Source organism: Lonchura striata, chromosome 1 (assembly GCF_050655825.1).
Source record: "Lonchura striata isolate lonStrDom1 chromosome 1, ASM5065582v1, whole genome shotgun sequence".
Lineage (NCBI taxonomy): Eukaryota > Metazoa > Chordata > Aves > Passeriformes > Estrildidae > Lonchura > Lonchura striata.
In genome coordinates this window covers 102,392,932-102,419,916 of record NC_140703.1, presented here as the reverse complement: position 1 = coordinate 102,419,916, position 26,985 = coordinate 102,392,932, and the positions used below count along the sequence as shown (strand labels likewise).

Below are 26,985 nucleotides of genomic sequence, written 5' to 3'. Positions count from 1 at the left end.
CTTGTCAGAGCTTAGGTATTGGCATTTGTGAGCAGTCAGACACAAATCTAATTTAACAGAAAGTGAATAGGAAGACAGGATTGAACAGTCAAAATATATTGATCAAATAATTTCTCAAAACATGAGTCTAATTGAATTTTAAAATCATTAGGCTGATTGTCACTGCAATTTAGAATTTGGATGCTTCTCATAAGGGAAAAAAAAAGAAAATATATTTGAATACAATGTGCATTGCCATTTTTATCCTACCTCCATGCTGCTGTTCCAGCCCACTTCTTGCTTTACCATATCCATAACTTAGGGGTATTCTCTGGTAAGTAGATGGAGAAGCAGGAGGTGAGCAAATTGGAGACATCGGAGGAGACTTGGGCTCCTATTTCAAAAGCACACCAACACAAAACACAAGTCTGAGACAAAAATTTTAAGAAACAACCAAGTAATATTGCAACGTGGTAAAAGTGCATACAATATGATGGACAAACAAGAAAAAAAAAGTGCAGCATCCTCAAGCCCTTTACTTCGAAGAAAAGGCTTAAAATGGACAAGACAGGCTATGGTACTGAGACTTTGAGGGATAAAGCATGGCAGTGCTATAACAAAGCTTTACAATGGTCAGCTCAATGTATTTTACTTCCAAAGATGCCTGAAGAAGTATATGTAGAAGGCTCAATGTGAGTGGATAGCTTTGAATTTACACAGTATGAGTGCATTCTTTGTGGGATATAATTTTTCACATTAAAAAAAAAGTACAAAAAAATAAAATACATTTCTAGATCAGTATTTTAAACACTGTGGCTTTGTAAGTATCACTGGGTAATTATCCTAAAGCTTCCTCTTTCCTTTGATTTACTGAGATTGCTTGAGAAAAGGATGTAAGCCTGAAAGGTTTTATTGAATAAAGAGGAAAATTAACACAACACAGATAATCCAGATGGAGCCAGGGGTTTGAGGGCAGTGCTCTGCTTGGGTGTCAGTACACAGAGAACAGGCAAACATGTTCCTTTTTCCTGATCCTGTTATTCCACCTGTGTATCTTGTCATCAGCTCACTCCTGCTGGTTGACCTCAGGCTGGGAACGCCGTTACTGACGGCAGCACACCCCGTGATATACATGAGCATATGTTTTGGGAAGATAAAAGTGCTTCCACCAGGCACTTACAACATGACCTGATACAGTACCAGAGGAGAAGGTGTTAAGCCTGGGGAAAATTATGCAAATCAGCATTTAGGAAAATTATGCAGCACTGTGAAGCTCCTTGTATCTGAACAAGTGCTCTCTACTCTCCTAAATACAGGTAATATGAATGTCCCTTGGATGCTTCATTAAACTGGCATCTCAGAACAACAGATGCTGGGACAATGTTTTACTCAGGAAAAAAGTAAAGCAGACATCTTCTGGACCATTCCTTGGGGAGATAAAAAAATGAAAGAAAACTTGGGGTCCTTACCCCACCCAACAATAGTGGCTCATCACTGAATACCTCATTTCCAATTGATTTATTTCTGGAGTAAGGACCATTAGTCCATTACCATAATGGCCATGGGAAATCACTCACTTTCCTGCTCTCTTTCACAGACAGATTTCTATTTGCTGCTTCTCATACTTCCTCTCCAAGAAACAGTGTTGGATTAAGTAGGAGGAAAACACTGAAAGAACTTACACAGAGTATTAAAGAGCTGACAGCTTTATACAAGCTCATATAGAAAATTTTCTTCAGGGAAGCAACTGGAATGCATCAAAACTAGAACACAGGCACGATGGGGATCATGTGCACATCAGGAGTTCATCTCCTGTATAGTATTGGAAAATTGAGTAAGCCCCTGTGAGTGTAATCATTTACAGGGCTGGACCCAAAAAGAGGATCCATAATGACATGTTGGCCTGAAGGAGATACGGCTGTTACCTGTTTGTCCGCTTCATCTGTTCTTTTGTAGGAATTTTTTTCCAAAGTTGCATGTGGACCCTGAAATTTAACTCCATGGAATTCTGCTGGAGTCCCGTAACGTACTTCAGTGTCATTTTTCAGTGCCATAAATCGTGGCAGAGGCAATTCTGTATTAAGAGAGAAAAATTCAATTGAGACTACAGAACATAAGAAGCACTTTAAGCAGTATCATCTTGTAAAACGAATGAAAAGTTTATCTATAAAAGACTGCTAGTTATATTTTGTAGCAGTTTTAAGTGTGGGACGTCTTTGATTGTTTTATGTCTTAATAAAAATGTGAATGTTACACAAAGCTACATTCACTAATTTAATATATAATCTCTCCATGCAAAGAGAAAGAAATAAGCCTTGTGCATGTTATTAAAGCAAGCAGCAAACTCATTTCCTGCCTTCAAAACCTTGCCTGTAATGAAAAGAATAGTTTCCCACAGAAACTGTGGGACGGATAAATTAATCAGTCAGGATCACAGTATCCTCAATGCTGCCATCATAAAAGGAACAAATCAAAAATAGTAGGGTTCAGAGATCACACCAAGGCCTAGAAAGACAGCTGTGTCAAAAGGTCCCACATTCCATCTGCTGTGCTGAGCAAGAGACTGACACTTTTTCACTCTTTAAGACAATTCCCAATTATTTTGCAGAAACACCATTTATTTTTGTGCACAGTCACCCTAGAAGATCAATATTATTAACATTAACAGATGCTCAACACCAAGTAAGGTTATTTGTTCATCACCTCTGTAATCTTTTACACCTACAGCTACAACCATGAGAAAAATAAATCAATTGGAATTTGGTACATGTTACTCACTTCACTCTAAAGGTACTCATAATACATTTTCAAGAGAAAATGTAATTAGCACTGGAAAAAGTTTTATTGGAATTTTATTGAAACAGTAAGTAAGCAGGGTCTCAATACAAGACTGCAAGTACCTGTTTGCACTCATATTTGTGGATTATTTGCATATGCTGGACTTGTAAAACATACAGAGTAAATCTCAGTCCAGGTTTCTAATTTAGTTTGTTGAGAGTTTTTTTGTTGTTTGAGTTTTTTTTTTTTGTTTTGTTTTGTTTTTTTTTTCTTTTTAATTAACATCTTTAAAAAAGACAGCAATGAGAGAGTGCAGAAGCTGTTTGTAAGGAAAACTGACAGCCAAATCCAAGCCACTCCTCTTCACCCTTGGTTCAAACTCCTGCTCCAGCAAGGCACTGACCTGAACTGTGCCAGCTGCATCTGATCCCCGGCACTTGGCCAGGAGCTCTGCACCACAGGAGCTCAGCTCACACAGGTCATCATGTGCTTGCCATTCCAGCCTTCCCTCCCTGGGATGGGGCAGACCTGGGAACCTCCTCGTGTGCCTCGCAATGCACATGGATTTGACATTTCATTGCCCTTATCAGGGACAGCAGAGTAGAAGCTGTGCTGGGAGCAGTGACCGGATAGCAGAGTTGTAAGCAGGCGCTGCCTTTCCAGCTTTCTCTCTGATCTTGCAGCTGGTTGCTTTGCTCCTCCAGTGCGATGGTGCAAGCACAGCCTCAGGGCATGGCTTCAAGGCTCACCCAGGATACAGAAAATAAGGGTTCCAACCTGTTCCAGCTCAAGCAAAAAGCCCTGCGTTTTGAAGCCTGAGCCCTGCAGAGGCAGTGTGCATCACTGAAGCAAGAAAACTGAGCCCCTTCCAAGTTGCTATCAAGGTTTCACAGCTGAAAGGGACCTGCTTTCTCTCTTCACAGTTTGAGTTAGATAAGACTATTTCAAGAAGCTTTCTTCTCCACCAAAAATGGTAAATTTTATATTACTGTCAATTCATTGGGAAGAATAAAAGTGTTTTAAAATGTATCTAATATGCATTTTCACACCTATTCACAGTAAGCACTATGATTTTATCGCCACTACCCATTTATTTCAGCAGAATTATTTGCTAAAGCAGATGAATGTTACAACCTGCCCTGCACAGAGCGACTCCCTGACCTGCCCATGTCCCCCCACGATGTGCCTCCACCCAAAGCAGCTAACAGCTCTCACTCTGGACAGCTGAAAAGATTAGAGGCTGCAGGTGAGAGAGAAATGCATCTCGCACACTGATCATCTGTCATTCCTGCTGCTCCTTTGTAATGCCTCTTCCAGAGGGAGACGTCATCTCAGATCTCCCGTGTCGGTAATTCTCTGCAATCTTCCACCACTCACCTGGAGCATGTAACACTACCCTCCACTCTTTCTCTGCTCCTCAAAATTGTTCATAGAAATGCAAGAAGAAAGAGTTTACCACCATGGAGAATTGACAAGCATTAAAGAAAGGGAGAAACAAGTGCATAGCACTGCAAGCAAAATTTGCTACTTACCATTCTTAATGCTCTCAATCCGTACTGGGAACCCTGACTGTGCTGCCGCAATTAACTTCAAAGCAATATAAAATTGAGCAGGACCAAAATAACCCACACGCTTGGCGCCACAAACTTCTGTAATCTGAGAGAGAAGAGACACATTGTCAGTTAAATGCATTTTGCTCTTCCAGATGTCAACATCTCCATATAAACAAAGAAAAAACTTTAACAACACAAAATGCTTGTAGTATTTGAAGCTTTCTACTACACGTATTTGTTTCAACTCAGAGCATTAGTACATGAGAGACAGGTTGGTAGCTGTTAACGTTTTTCAGAAATGCTGCTGGTTAACACTGCCATCCTAAAACAAGTTATGGGTTTTCATACTATGTAAGATTTTAACAGCAGGGGAAACTAGAAGTTCTTATGTACTCTGTCCAGTAAAACATTTTGCACCAGGAAAATTATACTTAATATTAGCCCTAACAACAAGAGTTCAGATAATTACCGTAACTGGAACATAACGAAAGACCCCAGCACACCACTTGAGCAAACAATTTTTTGTGTGAAAAATTAACATGGTCTCAGCACTGAACTTTAAATTCTATGTATACTTTCATGAAGCAAAGAGCACCACACACTCACACAATGCCTAAACAGCAAGTATCAGCAAATTTTAAGCATGGCCACCAATTCTCCCATGCCTGGAGCTACCAGATGTTCACAAACAAACTTCAGACAAGCACTGGGGTTAGAACAAAACTCCATTTGCCCCAGACATAATAGGAAATCTCAAATTATTTTCCTGAAAATACACCTAGATTAGCAATGACTACTGGCTGGCAAGGTGAAGCCTCTGTGACAGTTCTCCATGAGTTAAGTGTCGCTTCTGGAAAGCCATGTCTATGGATTGGCTCCCAAGCTACAATAGCCTGACAGAAAATATTAAATTGAATATAAGCAAATAGCACAAATGAAAAGTCTATTTTTTCTGATTATTTTTATATGTATATATACACATACATACACAGCAGCAAAATGTCAGGTCAAAAAAATTACTGAAAAAATCAAATGTTTTGAAATGGTAGTTCTTATTAATCAAGACAATTGTTTTCAAGCAAACCCCTTCTTTTCTGTATGTGCCCTCTGCTTTGGCTAAACAAACTCTGGCTACTTTCTCTTCCTACAAGTTTCAGACTTGGTCACAAGATACATCAAATAGTTTTTTTCTCTTACTGCTTGATCAAAAGGGAGATTGAGTCTCTGTATAAGGACAGTTTCAATTAACCAGAAGCATTTGTCATTCTCTTTACTTTTTTCTCTATTACTGCATCCTTTTTTATTCTGCTTTTCCCTCTATCACTAGCCTTGCTTCTTTTATTTTCCAGTGGGAAAGCAAGGCAGTTGGGATGCACCTGAGATGGATGACTGGGCTCACCCTTGGTACCCTTCCTGAGCTCCACAGCAGGGTTCTCCCCTTGGAGAACCTGGCTGGATGCCCTGGCTCTGCCTGGTGCAGTGGTGTGGAGTGCAGAGGTGCAGCGTGTGGAGCACAGATGACTGGACTGGAACATGCACAGCAGCTGCACTTCAGACTGCTCCTCACGGGCAAAACCTCTGGGCACGCCAGGATCCAGCAGCTCTGGGGACAGTGCTGCTGTGGCAGGTATATGAGAAGCCATCAGCTTATCCAAGTCACCAGCCTGGCGAGAAGCAGATGGAGAAGGGGCACAACCAAGCTGAAATTCAATCTGGGTTCACAGCTCTGGTGCGTTATGGAGATGTTTGTTTAAAACATGCCAGCGCTGAAAGCTGGGCACCACCAGCAGCCAGGCCCTCCCATGGAGGCTGCAGGTGCTCAGCTCCTGCGTGATCCACGGGCAGCACCTGGCATGGCTCCTGCTGTGGGGCAGAAATGGCACACAAAGTCCCTGCCTGTGCCTACAGGATATACCTTATAGGGACTTTTCTCCTCTTGGGCTCTTTTCCTGCCCTGGCCACACTTCCTGCCCTGCCAATGCTTGCTGACATGGAGCAACAGCGTCACCATGATGTGTTTCCTCTCGCTTGCTGCTGGAAAAAGGCAATATTGAGCAGCTGGGACTTTCAGAGATGCTACTACCTACCCAAAGAGTTCATTTACCATATATTTTCTCTACTTTGAAATATTAAGGTTGCTGAATGCTGCAAATGCTCTGCTTACTCCTCATATGGAAACACAAATATGTTATAGTGAACAAGCAGACTAAACAATTTTATCAAGGACATCTCACCCCTCGAAAATACAGTGATGTTTCTCAAGCACAATCTTATAGCAAACCAACCAGAATTTGCCTCTCTGTAATTCTGCTTCTTGATGATAACAACAGAAATAAATTTCATAGACACAAGCTTCTGTTATTTGTGCAAACAGACTTTGAATTCTTTGTTAATGATCCAGAATAAAAGATGGAAGCTGACAGAGTAGTCAAATTTACTAGACAATTAATAGTGTGTATATATATAGATTAATTGCGACTATAGGCATTTACTTGCATCAGGCTCCTTGTCCAGTTAAAGGAGAGGGTCTTGGCTTCCTTCCAGACAGCATTTCACACTATCTGCATCAGAACCCTGCTTAGAGGTGCCAATAGAGCAGCCCCTCTTCTCCAGCAACCACAGAAGTTGGTAGCAGATTAGCCTTTATCCAAAAGTAAATCCTCAGAACATGTTGCCTGCTCAAATTTTCACACCAGCTTAAATTGAACACTGCATTATTTTTGTGTTTCCTGGTTTTACTTTTCACAGGGTCAGTGCACATAGCTTTTTGATGAGCAAATTACACTTAGTGATATGCAATTCTGAAATTAAGCTAGTTTGTGTGATATGCTATTAAGAATCTCCTAAGGTCTATCCAAATTAAAGGCACTGCATATGAATGTGATATGGTAATTTTTCATTTTAAATCCTTGAATCTGTTGTCAGTTTGGGCTGCATACTTTTTAACAAGCCGGCAAGAAAAGAACTGGTATTTTCTGCTTGTGCCCTGCTAAACAGACGCACATATAAATCAAAACAACTGGCATGCCTTGATACTTCAAGGGATTTTAATGCAAAACAATTGACTGTCCAATTATATTACAATTTTTCCTTTAATTCTCCAGCAGAAAACTGAAATCCTCCAGTGATAGCAAAATATTGAAGTGTAATGAAGAATGTATTGGAAATAATTCTCCATGGTGGTGGGTTACAGATGTTATTTGCCATATCTAACCTAAGGACAACAAACAGAGTTAGTCCAAAGAATCACAGAATAGCTGGAGTTGGAAGTGACCTCTGGAGATCCTCGAGTCCAATCTCCTTGCTCAGATCAGGATCACCTAGAGCTGGTTGTACAGGATTGCACACAGGAAGGTTCCAGAAATGTCCAGAGAAGGAGAATGTGCCATTCTCCCAGTAAAGAAGTCTTCCTCATTCAGAAGGCACCTCCCATGTTTTACTTTGTGCCTGCTGCCCCTTGTGCTGTTGCTAGGCTCCACCAAGAAGCCTGACTCTATTCTCTTGACACCTCCCTTCAAATACTTACATACATTGATAAAATCCCTTCTCCAACTTCCTCAAGCTAAACAGGTCTTGGTGCCTCAGTCCACTCCTAACAGATGCTCCAGTCCCCTGGTCATCTTTGGAGCAGTAATGCTTGAAGCTTAACCACTTGGACCCACCCCATACCTTCTAGACCCGTAACCCATGGGATTCCTCCAAGCAGATCCCTTTAGAGGCTGAAATCCAGGGCTGGGACCCTACTTTCTGCCCTGTTTCCTCCACACAGGTTCTTCAACTCTACCATGTCATGGTCACTGCAGCCAAGGCTGCCCCAGCAGCCCACATCCCAAACTAGTCCTTCTTTATTCATTAGCACAAGGTGTAGCACCACACCTCTCCATGCTGGCTCCTCCACTACCTGTATCAAAAGCTGATCACCAGTGCTCTGCAGGACTCTCCTGGTCTGTGTGCCCAGTAATGTCTTTCCAGAAGATAGCAGAGTGGTTGAAGAAGGTGGTGAAGGCTTGTGATGATGAGGGTACTGCCAGCTGTCTGTAGAAGACCTCATTGACTCCTCCTGATCAGTTGGCCTGCAGCAATATTCCAGTTATGGAAAATTGCCCTGTTCAATGGTTTGTGAGATAAGAACACTGCTGAGTAGACAATGAATATTCAGCAGGTTGCCTTAACACATTTGTTCTGTAGAGGAATTGCATCACATTCTCTACCAAGTGCCCATAAGAAGGGGAGAAAGAGCAAGATCTATAAACCTGCACACCTTCTGACAGGTCAGAAGTTTTGTTTTTCTAGGGTTGTAAAAATATATACTTTTTAGTAAGTATTAAAAAGCAAATCTCAAATTCATAGACATTAAAATTTGAAATGTAGGTATGAGCTCTTCCGAAGAGATACTGTTTGAAACCACTGTGCTCCACACAAACTTCTAATAGAAAAGCTCTACATCTTCAGGTACTGGAACACAGAGCAGATTTTTGTATTTTTTTATCCACTCACTGCTCTGCTCTATTGGCTGACAGCAAGTGTTATTTTTATAATTGCTCCTTGAAGACATCCCATATGAAGCAGCTTTTCCCAGCCCAATCTGACATTTTTCCAGCTCTCCCCAGTTCTCTCCAAACAAGTTTCCACTGCAGTCTCCAAGAGCACTGACCTCACAAACAGACTGGGCAGGTCTAATTTAGATTGCAAGAACTAAACTTCAGAAACTGAATATGAGCCAAGATCTGAAGCTTGTTTTTAATAAGTAGAAAAAGGAGTATGATCAGAAATAATTATACCCTATTCCTATGGCCAGGCTGAAATGGTCATCCTGGAGCCTTGAGGCAAAGGTAGATCTGGGGCTTTTGCTCTTTCATTTCGCTGCTGTGGCATCCTCTGTATCAGGCTGGCACACAGTTTTTGTTGATTCTCTGTCACTCTGCTGATACCTGCCACATAGATGGTCACAGCTTGTCATTCATGGGCAAATCCAGCTCAAAGGCTCTCACAAGTCCATGTGGGCTGAGGGATCCTGCAAGAGCACGTGTGAGCTGAATGAGTCACCTTATTTGGAGGGAAAAAGAAGGTGACCATCACTGGCTCCTATGTCAAATGAAATTTTCTCTCTACAATTTCCATCTCAGCGCAACCCCATAATGCACATCTATTTTCCTTGTCCTTGCTCAATCTATAATGAGGTAGAAATATTTTCCAGTTTATCAACTGCCTCTGAATTTTAGGGAAAGTGTTGAAAAGCTTTTGCCACTACACAGTGCACACCTCACCCAGCACTCTCCTGAGGACAACCAACTGTGATGCCACTGCTCAGTCCTCAACTACAGTGTGACCTCAGGCTCCCTTCTGGGTCAGCCAGCTGTTTATAATAGTTTCAAAGACAAATATTTGCAGCAGTGGCTTATCAACAGCTTATCTCAAAATTGTGTCATGCATCTGACCCACTTTACCCTTTCTTCTTTTTTTTTTTTTTAATTTGTGTTTACAGACTCTTTGATCTGCTTATTACAGACAAGTTTTGCTACATTCTTAAACAGGTACTTCTCAATGGATCATTGTTCAGACATTGGTAATACTATTTCGAGCTCAGGGCTACATATCTATTTCTTCAATATTTAAAGCAGAGTAAAAAACAACACATCAAGGTTTACAGACTGGGAAGGCATTAAGAATATGCTGGGGTGTTACATTCCCAGCATATACATAGGAACAGTACACAGGAAAAGGCCTTGCCATGGATTAGGTTCATTACCTCTGCTCCATCATATCAGTGATGTTTCTGTAACTATTTATTTTCTTCTGTCATCTTGTCTTTTAAAAACAGATGTTTTATCTATTTTGGATGTTTTTAAGCACCACCTGAAATGCTTACTAAAAATCAAGCTATTTTGAACAAGCAGGGTTCAATTTTTATAACAAAATTTTAAACAGCTTAGTTTATGGCACAGAAGGCAACATATACACAGTATATTTTTAAAGTGCTAACTATAATACATTCTTATAGTTTAATCTCTGCATGATCATCACTTTACATTTAAGAACATAATTTTAAATTGCAAGGCAAGCAACAGATAAACTGCAATAGTTTCACAACTTCATATAACAAACATAGCACTAAAAGTAGCAGAGAGCAACCTCCTGAGTTAGGCAAAAACCTGCTGACAGCATCATCAGGGTTTCCCTCCTCCTGGCAAGACCCAGAACCATCCACATCTGCCTGCACTAGTGCATCACACCTTTACATATCTGGGGAGAGAGCACTTCACTCTGGGAATAGGGAAACATTTTTCCATCAGCTCCAAGCAGAACATTTTACACCGAGAACCTCATGATTCAGCGCCCACTGTCCGCAACACTACTGACAGAACTGCATGAAACAACACAAAATCAGGTTCAAACAACTCCAAGTCTGACAATGAAGCTTAACAGCAGAAACATTTTATGTACTGGAAAATATTGATTCCTTAGCAGAGGTTAAAAATAACCCCAACCTGTAACAACTGGTTTCAATCCTGCCTGTGAGCAGGACAGGAGCAGGACAGTCACACCTGGTCAGTGCAAGAGCCTGTCCAGTCCTCTGTCTTGTAACAGGGAGCTGTGCATGCCCAAGGAAACCCAAGCATGTGAATCATGCAGCACTTCTCTTCAAGTGGAAGACTCGTAATGCCAGCATACCACAAGTCACAAAATATTGATCTGAATTATACAGCTATGAGGACATGTGAGTCAGCACTGATAAGCAAAAGATTTCAATTATTAAGGAGTGTTGACAAGAAAAAGTCTGCCAGAGAATAAAGGCTGCTGATGCATGCTAATACTTAAAAAACCACTGAAATGTACTTGAAAGAAATGCCATCTCCCATGCTCAACCTTTGGTCTTTAATACACAAAGGTTACTCAACCATTTACCTGTATGTGACATGGAAAAGCTAGATACTTTCAGCTCACGCCAGTCTCATAGGGGAGTTTAAGAAGCCCCATTCCTGAGAAATATCTGACAATCACCACACCGAGTAAATTATTTTTGTGATAACAGTGTCTACGGCCATAAGTCAGACGTCATTAAACACATTTGCTGATACTTCATTCTGTCTTTGATAGGAAAACCTAGCACCTCCTTCACCAAACACATACCTTTAGGAGCATGTGTAAAGGCTACAGAGGTGAAAGAGATGAAGCAAATTATTTTCAAAACTTCCTTGCATTTTTTTTCTCAATATTTGGAAAATGGATGCTCCAAGAACAACATTCATGCATCTAAAGTTGTTCTGTGTTTCATATTCACTGTACCAAATTTGTATTAACATGATTGTTAAATACAGCACATGTCAATAAGTATCTGTAAGAGTAAAAGTAAAATTTTAGTAATGCTTAGAACACAAAAATAAAGTCTGACAACAGGTTACTCCAGCTTTAAGAACTTGGCACAAAGATGTCAACAATCACTACAGATTTTTTATATAAATCCATTTATCCACTGAACTGCTTCACATTCTTTGTAGATAATCCGTTTGCATCTAGATATGGCAACACATACTCAGCAGGTCACTCTCTGAAATGCTGCATGCACAGTCTTGCCAAAAATCACTGTTAAAATCTGAAAACCCATAGAAATTTACAAAGTAAACAGTTATAGATGCTTTATCTGCTTTTCAAATCTTGACTGTGGAAACAAGGGAGTAAAAGCAAGTAAAATGGCAAGCACGGAGCTGTCACACTGCCCCATCCAAATAAGTAAATTGCAGAAAATTTCCACAAGGGTTATCCAAGTTTCTTCTGCTGCAAGTCCCTGCCAAGAGCATTTAATTCTCTTGGACATGAGTTTCATAAAGCTCATCCTACAGATGGTTATCACTATATGTTTTATACAGTGCAAATATGGTAAAGGCACTAGTAATCCCAGAATTTCTGTTCATTTTCCTGCTCACCTCATCTCTTTCAAGAGCATATCTAGGGACATAACATAGATAAAGTCCAAGACATGACAGAATAGAACCCAGACTCTCCAATTCTTGTCCACTCAGCAGAGACATGATCCTGAACTCCACTTACCCCATGGCAAGAGCTTGATGGAGGCAGGATGCAACTATCCACACTGAAATTTGGCCAGGGCTGGAACTAGGCCAACCAAAATATCCATCTGTTCCTAAAACTTTCATTTTCTGAAGGTTGAACAAAAATAGTATCTAAATCTTACTGCTAGTGAGAGTGAATGGGGAGCTGCTTTTTAGCTCAAGTGGAAATGCCATGTTTTGCACAGGAGCTGCACCAGTATCCTCTGGGAATGGAAATACAGGATGATCATGGGAAAATTAAAGGACAACACTACTTTTTTGGGGTGTTTTAGACTACTTTGGCAACAAAGCTGTTTATTATTTCAAGTAATACTTCACACAAGCAGCGTAACTGTTAGCATATTTTGATCTTCAGAGTACATTTTCACTAACTTAAAAATACAGCACTCATTTATAAGCTTGAGTTCATTGTTAATCCAATGTATTTCAAAATATATTCAAAATGGTGTGTGTCTATACATATGCAAAATAGAAATTAAATATAACTTGAAACTTAGCCTAAAAAAAATCAAACCTTTAAAGGAAAAACTTTTGCAATCTGCCCAAGCCTTTTTTTTACAAAAGGAAAAATTGTCCCTCCATTGTTGCAGTTCAGATATGGATTGAAATACCTATCATGAGGGTTTAAAAAAAAAAAAACCTTAAAATACTGACATTTTATAATGGAACTTGAAGCCACTTAAAATTATGGACTTTCCAAGTATGCACAAAAGCATATAAATGAATCTTGTAGTTTGCCATTCATACAGAGAATTCTTATCCTACCTTTGTTAAATTTCAGTCTCTTAACAGCATACCACAGACTGAGAAATAACAGATTTTTCTGAAGAAAAAAATTAATCCTCATTGGTTGGGTTGATGCCTTATTTCTTGTTGAAGTACAAACTCAGTTTGTGTATTACTCATACAAAACAAATGCGTATTACAGAAAATTCCGTAACGTGTTGCTAGACAGGATTTAATTTACCCTTTGAAGAAGCAAACATCAAATCTTTGTTGCAACTTACTTTTCAATAAACGAGTCACACATAAAGCTCTGCTTCATGTATACAAGTCCTTTTTGTTCTCATGTTAAAACATCATCATAAAAAGCTTCAGTATAAGTAATAGTCTGTGAAATCATTGTCCCACCACCCATAAAGAAACTCACAAAGGTGCAAACTCACAAAAGATGCAAGGAGTATCTTGAAAAACGCTGAAAAAACTTAGATTAAGGAGATAGCATCTCCTGTGCACACACCATAATGTGTTATGTACAATCAAACATCTTCTCAAATTCAAAGACCCTTTTTGCACCTAAGAAAAACTATGGAAACCATTGCTAGATAAATGCTGAAGTCAAGTATACTGAGGAAAATGGGCTAAAAGTCTTGTAACTTTTTTGTAAAAGTATAAAAATTAACTGTTACCAGAAATTTCTTTTGACGGTTCCACTGTTAAACTCAAGCTAAGGCTATCCAAAATATATGCCTTTACAGTCAAATCCTTCTTTTGCCATTCTGCCCAAGTAACTGCATTGCTATAAGTGAACATGGGAAAGCAGAGTTGTTTTAAGTCACCACTGCAGGTCTAGAGGACTGCCTACAGACAGTACTACAGTGTGCTCCTGCTGCCTCTAAAACAGCTGCCTTATTATTTCCACATCTCTTTGTAACTACAAGGAAATACTTCAGGAGTTTCACTCTCAGATGCTATGCCAGGATAACTTTACAATCTGTTCCATTTGTAGGCGTTCTCAGAGCTGAAAGCATACCAAGAGCGACCGACGGCAAACCTCATGACAATTGCTGTTATCTTCTCACATCCAGGCAAAAACATTTCTCTACTTATCTTGGAAGGTGAGCAGCCTTTTCTTCTTAGCAAACATTTTCCTACTTGTTGATGGAACACAACTCCAGCCACCACTGCAGTCTTAATGCACCCAATCACAAACTAGAGCTAAATAAATTCTTCATCTCTGATCATATTCAAACAAGGCACCTCACTCAATTCCCCTCTGCAGACGGACAAAAAACTTGTATGCTAATCCACATGGGCCACGGTTTAATTGTGTGGGACAAACTTTTGTGTGGGTAGTAGATGACAAAAGATCAAACACAGAGAACACCTAATGCTGTTTATAAAGATTGCAGAAAAACATCCAGTGTTTAGTTTTTTTAAATTTTAGTGACGACTTGCATCATTGCAATACAAGGCCCATGAAGAAATTCAAAATCTTTTGAAGTTTCAGGATAAAACATGAGTTTTCTGCTGTTTGAGTTCAAATACACAGAGTATTACCCAAATAACAAGGTACTTTGAAAAACTAAAAAGCCATAGCAGAGGCAGTAATCCATACTCCCCTTTCAGCAGTCATCAGTACTTAACTCATTTTGCCAAACTCTTTTGGCCTCAAGCAGCAGTAGTACCACTGGCTACAAGTGCATTGATGTGTTCTTCACATTTCCTTCTACAAACCTTACAAAATCCCAGCCCAAAGCTCAAGAGACTTCCACTTCTCATTCCCACACTGCCAGCACTGCGCCCCTTCCAGAATGCTCCGGCAGCTCAGGGCGCTGGCGGCCAGGCTGCACCCAAAAGCACCTGGCTGCAGACCTTCCACTTCCATGAGCTCACATCCCCGAGTGAGGGTTTGCAGAGGAGCCTGGAAAACCCCTCCTCTGGGAGATGTGCTGACAAAGGCTTGGAGCTGGCTTACTTTGCTCTAAAAATTGGCAATTAAGTCAGGTTTCCCATGAATTTTGGACAAACCCTTTAAAATGCAGGAGGAATAAAAGCAAAGGTAGTGACCCTTAACAGAGCTGAGACTTGAATTTTGTGCTGCTGTGTTGAACTGTGGTGTCTCTGATGGGATCCACAGGCTGCCCTGCTGAAAGCCCACTGGAATAGTGGGTTCTCAGGGCAGGGGGACAGGCAGGCTCCTGGAGTACCTGTTGGTACTTCCATGCAGGAAATATTCCCAGGATATGCATCTGGGGAATAGTCTCAGACCCCACCCAAATATAGTGACCCAAACCCAACCAGTGACACATAGCAGAGCTGGCCAAAAAAATACAGCAGCAAAGTTATCAGCTCCAGGTTTCTGGACTGAACTTTTGAAAGCCTGGCAGATGGATCAAAGCTGGATGGCCTCTCCCACGCAAGACTCTTCAACAGCAAGATTTCTCTACAAGACAAAACTCTAGTTGACCCCTCTGGATCTCTTTCTTCTCAATGGGCCTTGGTTTCAGTAAAGAAATGGAATAAAGCCTTTCTTATACATTTTTCTCTAACATATGACTTATAACACCAGATTTTTTCACTCCAGCCAGTGCAATACAGATGAGTGTTTAAACATTCAGTTCAGCAACACCTTTATGTTTGTTTTCATTACATTTCCTCCCTCTTTAATTGCTTAAAACAACTCTAAGACCTAAACATCACAATATGCAAAAATAAATAATACATCACTTAAGAACACCCCCTTGCAAAATCTTCTGTAGCACTACAGAAAGAGATAACTGTCCAGAATTAAACTTTAGCAACATGGTCTTAAAGATTCAGAAATTATTTAGAAAAACTACTCTTTTTTTTAACCAATGTGGTTTAAAAAATAAATTAAAATATTAAAATTAAATTAAAATTAATCAATGTGGTTAAAAATTAAATTAATTTTAAATTAAATTTGTGGTTACAAAAATTAAATTCTGTACATTAGAAAATGAGACCAAAAGTATTACAGACTGTTTTAAATTATGCCTTTTCCAAAACCCCAGTGGGAGTAAGTGATGAAGCTTGTTTTCCAAGTCTTCATGGCAGAGTGAAGATTTCTGCAGTTTAAAATTAATTGACATGTTATTAGGAGCATTGCACTCAATTGAAATGGGCATAATTCACTGACAAAGAGGTAAGTCAGGAGTGAAATTCTGTAAAAGGATTTTCTAACCACCAAGTCAGTGGCAATTTGTGTGGAACAGCTTAGGCTGGTTCACTCTGGAAAGGCAAAAGTCACTTAATGGTGCAGCCTATTTCTCTGCTATCAGAAATGCTGCACGATCCATCACACGTCAGTGCCACAGCCATTCCTGCTCAACTTTTCTCTCCTGTTCTGATAATGATAGCCTAACTTGCACTTGCAAAAGACTGTCAAATATTGCTTTGGACTTCTAAGACATCAATAATTCTCCACACAGGGTATCTGTGCACCAAACTAGGGAACTCACAAACTTGCACAGCTGAGGGGAGCAACTCGATGACAGAGGTTTGTGATAGGTATGCAAATGCCTGTTTCATTTCTCCATTCTTGGCACAACTTTCAACAAAAATTTATAGCTCAAAATAGCAAATTAATAAGGGAGAAATTAAAATGTTGTGCAGAGAAAAGACTGCTAATTTATTCAATTCTGAAGAGAGGGGTAAAATGGAGAGAGATCTGCGACCAATGTTGCATGCAAAGGCACTAATGACCACTGCAGGAAATGTATTACTATCTGCAAAGCAAGAAACAAAGGTCCCGTCAAATCTTAGTGATTTTATAAGGATATGAGTATAGTTATTTGTGATCCGGGTCTCATTTGATACAGAAATCAAAACACTCTGGGAATTCTGTATGAAATGAGACTTGAATCACAAACAGCTATACTGAAATCAATTTGCGATTGGCACAAAGTACATGAGCTAGCACTTCTTTAACCCTGCAAGAAATCCTTCTACAATCAAATGGGTCAGTTCACAAATGGAGCATAATCCAAAACCAGGACAATAAGTCTGCATTTACCATCAGAGGACAGTTCCATGCTTGTCTTTTGTTGTGCTGCATATTCAGTATTTACAATCTGCTCTAAATAACTATTCTATTAAGCAATTATTATTATTTTGCATTGGCCCATCGTTCAAGAAAATTAAGCTCAGCAGAGATGCACTGGGAAAGAGCAACTGTGTACCAGCTCCACTCATGGCTGTTGCTGAAACACCTTCTCCAGCTCTCAGTACAGTTGCTTTGCAGAGGAGCTCACAAGGTATTTGAAATGCAAAATTATTCCGTTTCTCATTTCTTTGGTCTTAATGCAACAATTAACATTATGCTTATTTTAATGCACCTCTATTATTGAGGAGAAAACACAGCAGGCAAAGCATTTAAGAATATTAGCTGTAAGGCTTTTATGACTTTCACAGGACTTTCTGGCATTAATCTAGAAAAACAAAAGGACATCTGTACACATTGCTAGATATTAGAATAAAAAATTATTTGCAAAAGCTTGCCACATGCAGCTTTTCTAAATATCTGTTTGTTTTTAGCATTACTTTGCTTCAGTATTGAAAATTAAGCCTATGCACCACGACAGTGAATGAACTAGTTAGCAATCATTTTTCCTTTCAATTGCTTTATTTTCTTTCTTGTTCTTTAATACTGGGAAGTTTTATATTTAGTCAGATGTCTCCAGGCAAATTATTGCCTAAAGTAAATGAAAACTAAATACTAGAACCCAAGCCTGTGTTGCACAACAATTCTTAAAGGCAGCAGCCTCTCTTCCTTCTCCTAACCCTCTGCCTCATACTTTCCACAATTTCTGCACTAAATGAAAGCGGAGTCCTGAAGCGCAAATAGTTTATCGTAAAATTAAACCCCACAACACATTCACAAAAGGAGACAAAGTATAGCAGCTATAAAGAAAGAAACAAAAATGCAGAAGATTTTAATAAAATTATATTTTATTAAGCACATAGTCTTTGAATAACTGAGCTAGAAATTCTTTTCTTCTAAATTTCTCTCTCAGACTCACATTAAAACAACCCCATGGAAATTCACTAGGAAAGCTCAAGGGTTGAAAACGCCTGAGTCTCTTAACTGCTATGTTAGTTTGAAGCCTGAGAACAAGCAGAAGTACTTAACAAATATATACTCTTTCCCCTATTTTCCTTGACTAGACCATTCAAACTCCTCAGAGTGCAGGAACTGCTAAAGCTTTTAATTCCCTTAGTGCTTTTGCACAGGAATCTGTTGGCTTAGTAGACTTACAACAACCACTTTGTTAGGCATGAGAAGCAAGATAACATTGCCAACAGTGCCCTTCACTCCGGTCCCACCTAACAAATATTGCCCTGCCTCCCCAGCTGCTGCCCAGCAAGACTACCACAGCAAGTGCTGTCAGTTTGGGATAGCTCAAGATTTATTTTACTGGGAAATTAAATTTCAGCTGTTCCTATTACTGACAACTTACTGAAAGCAAGTTTAAATGAAAGAGGAAAAAATTTGAATACAACAGAAAACACATTATTGCCACATTTCTTCACTTGTCATTTTTCAACTGTGGCTTAGTTTTATTTTGCTGTTGAAACTGGGTCTACAGTCAGAAAGCAGGAGTGTTTTTTCCGTGTGTAAATACTTAAAAGATATACAGATTACATTTCATTGATGGTTTTGAGGGTAGGCTAACAGGGAGAGAAGGGCTGATGCAAAATACTGGGAATTTTTGGGGGGAGAGGGAGGTGTTTTAAGTTGCTGAGGCTTGCACAGGGGCAGGGGAAAAATGCTAGTTTTACATCTGCTCTCCTGGTGACCCATCCACCAAGCAAACAAAAAAGCACCTCCATGGATGGTCTGCTTCAAACCACATTTGCGAGCTCATTGCTGATGAGCATGAATAGGAGTTCTTTCTTTCTTCAAGTCCTTAGCCATACTAACTTTCTAAGTTGCTCTGCAGTACCTGTACAGAGGAGTTTCAACCTCTAAAAAAACTGTTTTAAGCAGAAAAAAAAATCAAACTATCCACAAGCACTTTCTCTCTAGAAACAAATCAGTGTATGCATATTTTGCAATACTATCTGAAAGACTCTCAGGTTTTATTAAAAAGTGAAACATCAAGATAAAATTACTTTTAAAATAACCTATGGTATGACAGTAGTTCTGAATTAAAATTACTTACCTACTCTAATTAGCAACAAGAAATTAAAAGAAGCACTGCCCATTATGCATTTTTAAAAATGTAAACTCTCTAATTCTCAGAAAAAATTCTGGTGAGTACAAATTCTTAAAATAGTTGGAGAAAAAAAAAAGGCTTTTCTCAACATGTATGGCAAATAGACTGGTTTTACTCACTACAGTTTCAAAACTCTGTTTGGGATTGATGTCACAAATAATTCTGACTCTCAGCACTGTACATACCTTACTGGCACAAAGAGGGAATTTAATACTGACATATAAAATACAGCTTTGAGGTATTTTATGCCTATAGACTCCAGTGATCTTGAGGTACATGCAAAAGCAGGATAATTTTAACTCTGGCAAATAACAAGCTTTTCTACCTTTTCCTCTCAAATAAACCCTAAGAACTACACAAATTTAAAGATAATCTGTATGTTCCTATGCAAACAATCACAAAAAAAACTGTGAAAATTGCAAATGTCACAATGCACTAAGCCGGAAAAAGCATTCAAAATGCTACATAAATAATACAGTTAGTAAAACCAATTTAAAAAAAAATTCTGAAAGATAAACTTATTCTTCAAATACCCGTGCCCTTTTAGAATCTTATTTGCCTACCTGTATGTTTCATCCTTCTAGATTTAAAAATACAGAAAACCTTTTGTTCACAATGAACAAGTCATGCAAAAATTACTCAATTAAATTACAGTTTATAATAGAATTTATTTGTATTATGTACCTTTCTTTTTAATGTCACAATATTTTGGCACCGTACCCAGGCTTTTATTTTTTTAAATCCCTCAGAAGTGCTTTCACAATAATAATTCCCACAACACTGAAAATCTTTGGCATTACACTTTAACGTCAAAAGGAATTAATTCAAACTGAATGAATACAAATCCTTTTGTCCTTTTAAACAAGAACTTTTAATGAGGTATATAATTGCACTTAACTGCACATCAACAGTACAAATTTAATTCAGATTGCATAAAAATGCCAGATTTTTTTTTCCCTTCTTGCTAAAAAAGCTGGAGGCACTTCCACAGAGTATTAACTTTAAAAATCTTGACACTCCCCACAGGAAACTGATTTTCTACAAAAACTTTGGGAAGAGCTTAGCTTGGATCCCTGAGCAAGACATTTATAGTCCATTTGGGTCCCAACCTCCAACACAGTGCACAGATGAGGGCGCAGCATATGGAAACCCAACACATTGAACGAGTCCACATCAGATGAAACTTTGAGAATAGGAGGAACAAAATAGAAGGTAACAGAAAACCAATTCTAGAGTTTAATATTTTTCCTAAGTCTCCTTATTAAGCATTCTGTAATGAAAGTGTTTGCATAGTAATTGCTGATCTTCTATAAGACTTGACAGACATACGAGATGGCAATCATCCAACTCATTTGGCTCCCAAGAGCTTCATATACAACTTGTTTTTAAAGGAATTAATAAGCAACATTTCCAACTCAATAAATTTACTGTGAATTCATTCCCTTACTAAGGGATGACTTTTGCGGGGGGGTTGTGTGGGTTTTAATCTTTATTTTGGGGTTGTTTGCTCAGTTTGGTGCCAGTATTTCCAGCTGAGGGCCCTTTAAACACTGGGTGCTGTTATGAGGCTTTTATTTTCTGGTCCACAACCAGTGCTGGTTTCAGGGACAAGAAGTATATATGACCACACAGGGAAGTCACTAACAGTAATATTTTTTTTAAAACTAGAATTTAAAGGAAAGAAGACAGCTACACCATACAACACAATCCACCACCTCAACACGTGCAGAAACCACAACCCTGCCTTGCTGGAAACTAGCATGGTTTTATGAACCTCAAAATCTTCATTAACTCTTTATGGATTAGCCCACTGGGGCAAGGAGACAGTTTTGGGGCAGGCAATGACCCCAGAAAGTAAAGATCCTGCAGTTGGTTGATGCATTTTTGACTGTCTTGAGGGCCGTGATCCGTGGTTGAGATCAGCAGAATGGGCGGTACAGCCCTGTCCACAGGGAGGACCTCTCCTGGCACTGCAGCTCCCCAGGCCTTTGAAAACATACCAGTGTGTCTTGGGCACAAGGGACTCCCCACTCAGAACCCAGAGGAAAGCCACAGTGGAATTCTCACTTCTCTGAAGAATCACTCCCATATGGTGTTTATTCTTACATCAGATGTGACCATTTACACTATCTTCTGTCTTACTAGCAAATGCCACCTCAAGATTCTTGATTATAAGCTTTCTCTGCTTGCACTTTCCCAAGACTTCCAGCAGAAATGTCCAAATGTAAATGTCAGTCTGCAACACTAAACTAAAAGGAGGCATGGTAGCAGTAGCCTTTAAAAAGGATGGGAATAATCTATTCTTTACACTGGATACAAACAACATCAGGTTTAAAAATAACCTTGAACCCAAAGATAAGGCAGCAGTAGAGTCCATTACCTATAAAAATTATAGAGTTAGCACCAAGGATTAACAAATTGCTCAATACATGGCAATGGGATTTTGCTATGGGCAGAAAAGGGTAGGGAGGGATGGTCCAAGCTCCTTTCCATGCCTGTAGATTATTCAGCCTCCTGTAAAGATGTGGCTGATGTTATCACACCATACAATACTCTCCCCAACACTTTTCAGAACTTAACAGCTTTGGTGTTCATCTGGTTTGAAATAAGGGCAGAGGTGTCAAGAAAAGCATTTCCAGACTATGATTTTGACAGGTCTTATGGGTACTGCTGATGCAGCTCAGCCCCTTCTCTGTGCTGACACGGCATCAGGTGTCACGAGCTGTTTCTGAAGCAGTTAATGCTCCTGCTACCCTGGCCCATGAAAAGTGCTATGCTGCGTTCATGCTGCCACTTGCCTTTTTCCTATGAAAAGGCAGTGTGGAAGGCCAGGAGCAAGAGATGGCAACCCAGGGGCAACTTAGGACACAAGTCATAAGACCTGAAAGATGAGACTGTGTCCACTGGTCTGCACCTCAGCAGCCATTTCAAGAAAAAAGTACAGAAAGATCACTAATTTTCAATGACACCTAACATCTACAAAACCTCATACAAGCTTTTCCTGATTATCCTTTCTTTTATTCTCTGTCATACTTTGAAAAGTGAAAATGACAGTCTGGTCTTACTGGGCAGCCTCTCTTCCTAATGATCAAACCCTCTTCCTTTTGTACACTAAAGGGGTCCTCGATCTGTCCAGATTCACTGGTCTTCCTCCCTACCAGTTTCTTGCTCCAAAAGTAGCAGAGTCAGTATGGAGAGCAGAGGAACATCCAGACCCAGCTGAGCAGGGCTACAGGGATGAAGGTGAGCATTGCCCATTGCTTGTATCCTCCTGGCATTTTCAGAACATGCAACATCTCAAGCATCTCTCTAGACTGGGGAAGCTGGTTAAACACAAGCATATGTCCTCCGAAATTATTTTGCCTTCCAAATAGTCTTTCAAACAAACCACGTCACAAGCAGTTTATACAGCTCAAGATCTAAAAACACGTTTACAAAGTCAAAAGGTACATAATCAAGGTAAGTTTGGCTCATAATTAGATAACCTTACATAATTTTTTTCCAGGATTTAGTATCAGCAAAAACATTTCTGACATGAAATGAATGGTGGAGTTTGTTATTTTAAAATTCCACTGGGCATAGTTGTGCAGGTTTTGTACAAGTAAAGAAAAACTGCAGAGGAATAGTAAGAAATTAATGAAAGTCTCTCTTACTCATTTTTACTCATAATAAAAAACACTGGATTTTTTTAAAGATAAAAAAAAATCTGTAAGTACTTTCAGAAAGTTCCACAATCCTCTCATATAAGGATGAAATAGATATGCAGATACTTAATGAGATAGATGTATCACAAGAGAAATGTTTTATAATAAGACATAATCTTGCTGCAAAGGAGTTTTAAGCAAGCAGAAGAATCTCCTGCACACCAGCACAACTAGGGCAGTTCTCTCACCACAGGCAGTGAAACCTGCAGTGAAACCAGTGCTAAATGATCTAGACCTCTTAAACATAGCTGAAGAAATTAATACCTCCCTCACACAAACGAGTGTGGAATGAGCAAATGTCAATGATGTTGGGTATTTAATTTCGAAGTAGCCATCAACTGCAATATGCTGAGCCAGCCCACTGTGTGTGAGGGGCTCATCTTGCTGTGCCAAGGATAATCTACCTGTTCACCTCAATCCCCAACAGGAGACATCACTTGGGGTCGCCAGGAACCTGGGCCTAAGTAGAATTTAAAAAAAAAAAAAAAGGGGGGGGGGGCAGAGGTGGGGTGGGGTGGAGTGGGGAAAGGAACAGCCCCCAGGCAGATGGCAGTCACAAAGGTTGGAAACACTGGGAGAAAGAACTGTCACAAAAGGAACAAGAATAGTGCTGGGGCACATTGTCTTCAGTTCATGGGGAGATAAGAGGAATTTATGGGACAGACATCTCCCAAAACCCTGCAGTGATCAAATGGTGTGCAGGTGCAGGTCATCCTACAAAGCACTCCGTGGGCAAGGATGTCTGCAAACAGAACTGCTGGCAAGCCCTTAAGGGACAACATTAAACCTCTTGGTGCCTGTGGCCTATTTAATAGCAGAATATATGAGAACCTATGTCCACCAATGTCCAAGCACCTGAATTTTTCTTAATGTCAGAAAACTAAGGAAACCAAGGAGGTGATAGGATTCAGCTCTAGTTTCAAGGAAATCTTCTCAAAGTAATGCATTTTAGCAAGGCATACAATTAAAAAAAAAGCCCTAAGCAAAGCTGACAAAAAGAACAAGAACACATCCCTTCCGTTTCTCATCCCTCTATTTATTTATTTCCTGGCAGATGCAGAGAAGTGCTGAAGCAGCAGCTCTCTTGGCTGGTGGAAGTCGCCAGCTGGAAAGGAGTGGAACAAAGAGCAGTGCAGGTGGAGCCTTGTGGGAAGAGACGGGAGCAAAGAGGGGCACAAAAATAGTGCCACAGAGCAGATACAGAGACACTCGCCTGTCCCTTTTGCTCTTCTCCACTCACTACTACAGTGTTTTTTAAAATGCTATTTACAGCCATTTTTTACCTCATGCCCACAACACTCTTTAGAAGCATAGAATCATTTAGGCTGGAAAAGACCCTGAGTTCAACTGTTAATCCAGCACTGCTCCAGGGACGGGGACTTGACCACATCCCTGGGCAGCCTACACTGGTCAAGGAGTTGTCTTCCAGCAGTAGAACCAATAAACCCCAACTTTCTCTAGACCCTTGTCTTGAGGTGACATTCCTATAGGGATTCTTTAATATTAATCATGGGCTTATTTTCTTATGGAACGTACATCTCAGCAGCAAAATTTATAGGCTTTTCTTTCACCACATAACTCTTAGGTACTCTTCAAAGTCTCTCAATTTTCTTGAAATTTTGTTGATATAGTTAAGAAATTCAGAAGTTATTACAGGGCTGAATTAATAGCATCATTGCACAAGCCTCACCTCTTTCAAAAATCAGACCAAAGAAACCTCAGCCCTTGACAGGAAATTTTAGATTACAGTAAGAAAGGTGAAGTAGAATAAGTAGTAATAAAGGAGACTATCTTTTGTTTGGGGTTTTTTTTGTGGGTTTTTGTTTGTTTGTTTTTGGGTTTTGTTTTTTTCCCTGAAAGCACACAGCTCTGTAGGAAATGGCAAAACCTTTCAGGAATATAGGTTTGTGGTTAGTCATATAGTGCTAACAAACAGACCATTAGCTGATAGCAGGAGATAAAATCTCACTGCTAGCAGGCGATAAAATCTTGAATTGAATAAAGAACAGGGTGACATGTTAAGCCAGCCCCTAATGTGAAACCAGATGAAGGATGCCTTTCCTGCAGTATACATGACCCATTCAGAAACTCAAAGGTATCTTCAGCCATTTGACCATTTAATGGTTAATGAGACAGATGGGTGTTCACACAAGGATATAAATAGCCTTCATATTCTCTTTGCAACCTTGGTAATAAATGAGCTACTGCTGCTACAGAGGGGTAAACTGAATGTTCTATTGCAAATAAGTACTCCTAGCAGTGTGCTTGCAGCAGTTCTAGATAGACCACAAGAAAAGGGGAACTCAGCAGAGAGCAAGACCACCATTAAAAGCATTGACAGAAAATTCTAACAGAATAGAAACAGCAGCAGAGCAAAAGAAACATTTTATATTACATAGCACTGAAAAGCCATTTGATGTTAAACATTTTTAAGTGCTAAGTTTGGGAAGGGTCCCCTATGGCAATGTGTATTAGCTTCTGATTCAAACACACCTTTCCTTGGAACTACACCACTCCATTATGCTCTTTCATCATAAAACTATAGCCCTGCCATCTTAGAGCAATGGTGAAATGTTTTTGAAATAGCTGCATATTCTTCTGCAGAGGAAAATTTCTGTACAATATTTCTCGGAAGACATGCTGTCTTGAAAGTGTCATCAGGAAGCAAAACAGAATTTCAGGTATTTAAAATTGGCCCAAATAATTTCACTGCTCCAAATGAAGTTTTCTCTAGACTAGAGTCACATATAACCCAAGCCACTCAATGAGACAGTGCTGTTAAAACTGCAGAAATGCTTTTCTGGGCCAATGCCAATTTGACCATAGGATGGTCCTGCACCTCTCAATTTAGGGCCCTAAATATTACCAGAATTCTCAATATGGTTGGGAATCAGAAACACATAAAACTAGATAGTATTACTCTGTCCTAGGTAAAATGTCATGGTTTGGCACTGGCACAACACCTGCGCCCCCATGAAAATGCAAACCCTCAATTGAATGCTGTGAAATGTGATCAGGAAACAGAGCAGAGCAGGCCCAAGCTTAATAACAAGGGAAAAACTTTATTAAGCTACTACAACTATACTACTATAAAAGAAAAAAGAAAGAAAAAAAACACACACAAAATTCAAAATTAAAACCTTTCAAAATATTCCTCCTCCCACCACCTAACTCCAACAAACCACAGTGAGACACATTTGGAGCCTTCAATATAATCAATACTAAGTCCATTGGGGAGAGAGGAGTCTCCCTCGCACCACAGACCCCCAGGAAAACACAGCTGCCACTTCCTGTGTTTCCATGTCACACAAGTATTACAGCGCTCAACTATTGATAAGATGGTTACTAATATTTGCACTGATATATTGCCAAGTAATTTTAACTATAAAATTTAAACTATGTAGTAAGGGTAAAAAATATATATATATATTCACAATATTCACAAATGTTTCTTTTACTTTTGCCTTTCTGGAAGTTCCCCTCACTCAGAGATGTTTACTTTAAAGTCCATCCTTCAGTACCTGAACAGAAGACCTTCATTCCATTTCCAGAGTAATCTCTTTTGTTGCAGGGCTTAAATTCAGTAGTTACACTGAATACAGAGTGCCTCGCTAGACTTAACTAAGGCTTTAGCTCTTGCACACTTCCCCTGCAATCAAATATATGCATAGTAAGTAATGCAATCTAAAAGCAGCTAATGAGTATTTCCTATGGAAAAATACTCCTTTGGAGAATATACTCCTCAAGGACAGTCCTGATTTAGACTAGAACAAATAAAAGATATAATTACTATAATACAGCTGTGGGTGGAGGAGGGGGAGGAGAAAGGGAGAAAGAAAATAAGGGACTGATAACTTGATGTAAATAACACTAAGAATTATTTTCCTGCTGACATCAATACTGCTCAATGCTGCTCTTTCTTGTTCTGAAACATTTGCTC

At 39.5% G+C, this 26,985-nt stretch overlaps 1 protein-coding gene across 4 annotated transcripts in view; it reads right to left on the bottom strand.

Annotated features, from left to right (window-relative positions):
* REPS2 (RALBP1 associated Eps domain containing 2) overlaps nt 1-26,985 on the bottom strand; it is an 88,023-nt gene that overhangs the window by 50,017 nt on the left and 11,021 nt on the right. For all 4 annotated transcript variants that reach the window (XM_021532330.4, XM_021532331.4, XM_021532332.4 and 1 more), the window contains exons 2-4: nt 4,290-4,413; nt 1,905-2,053; nt 250-373 (exon numbers count right to left, since the gene is read on the bottom strand). In XM_021532330.4, coding sequence (XP_021388005.1) covers nt 250-373; nt 1,905-2,053; nt 4,290-4,413 — 397 coding nt within the window. The remainder of the gene's footprint in view (nt 1-249; nt 374-1,904; nt 2,054-4,289; nt 4,414-26,985) is intronic.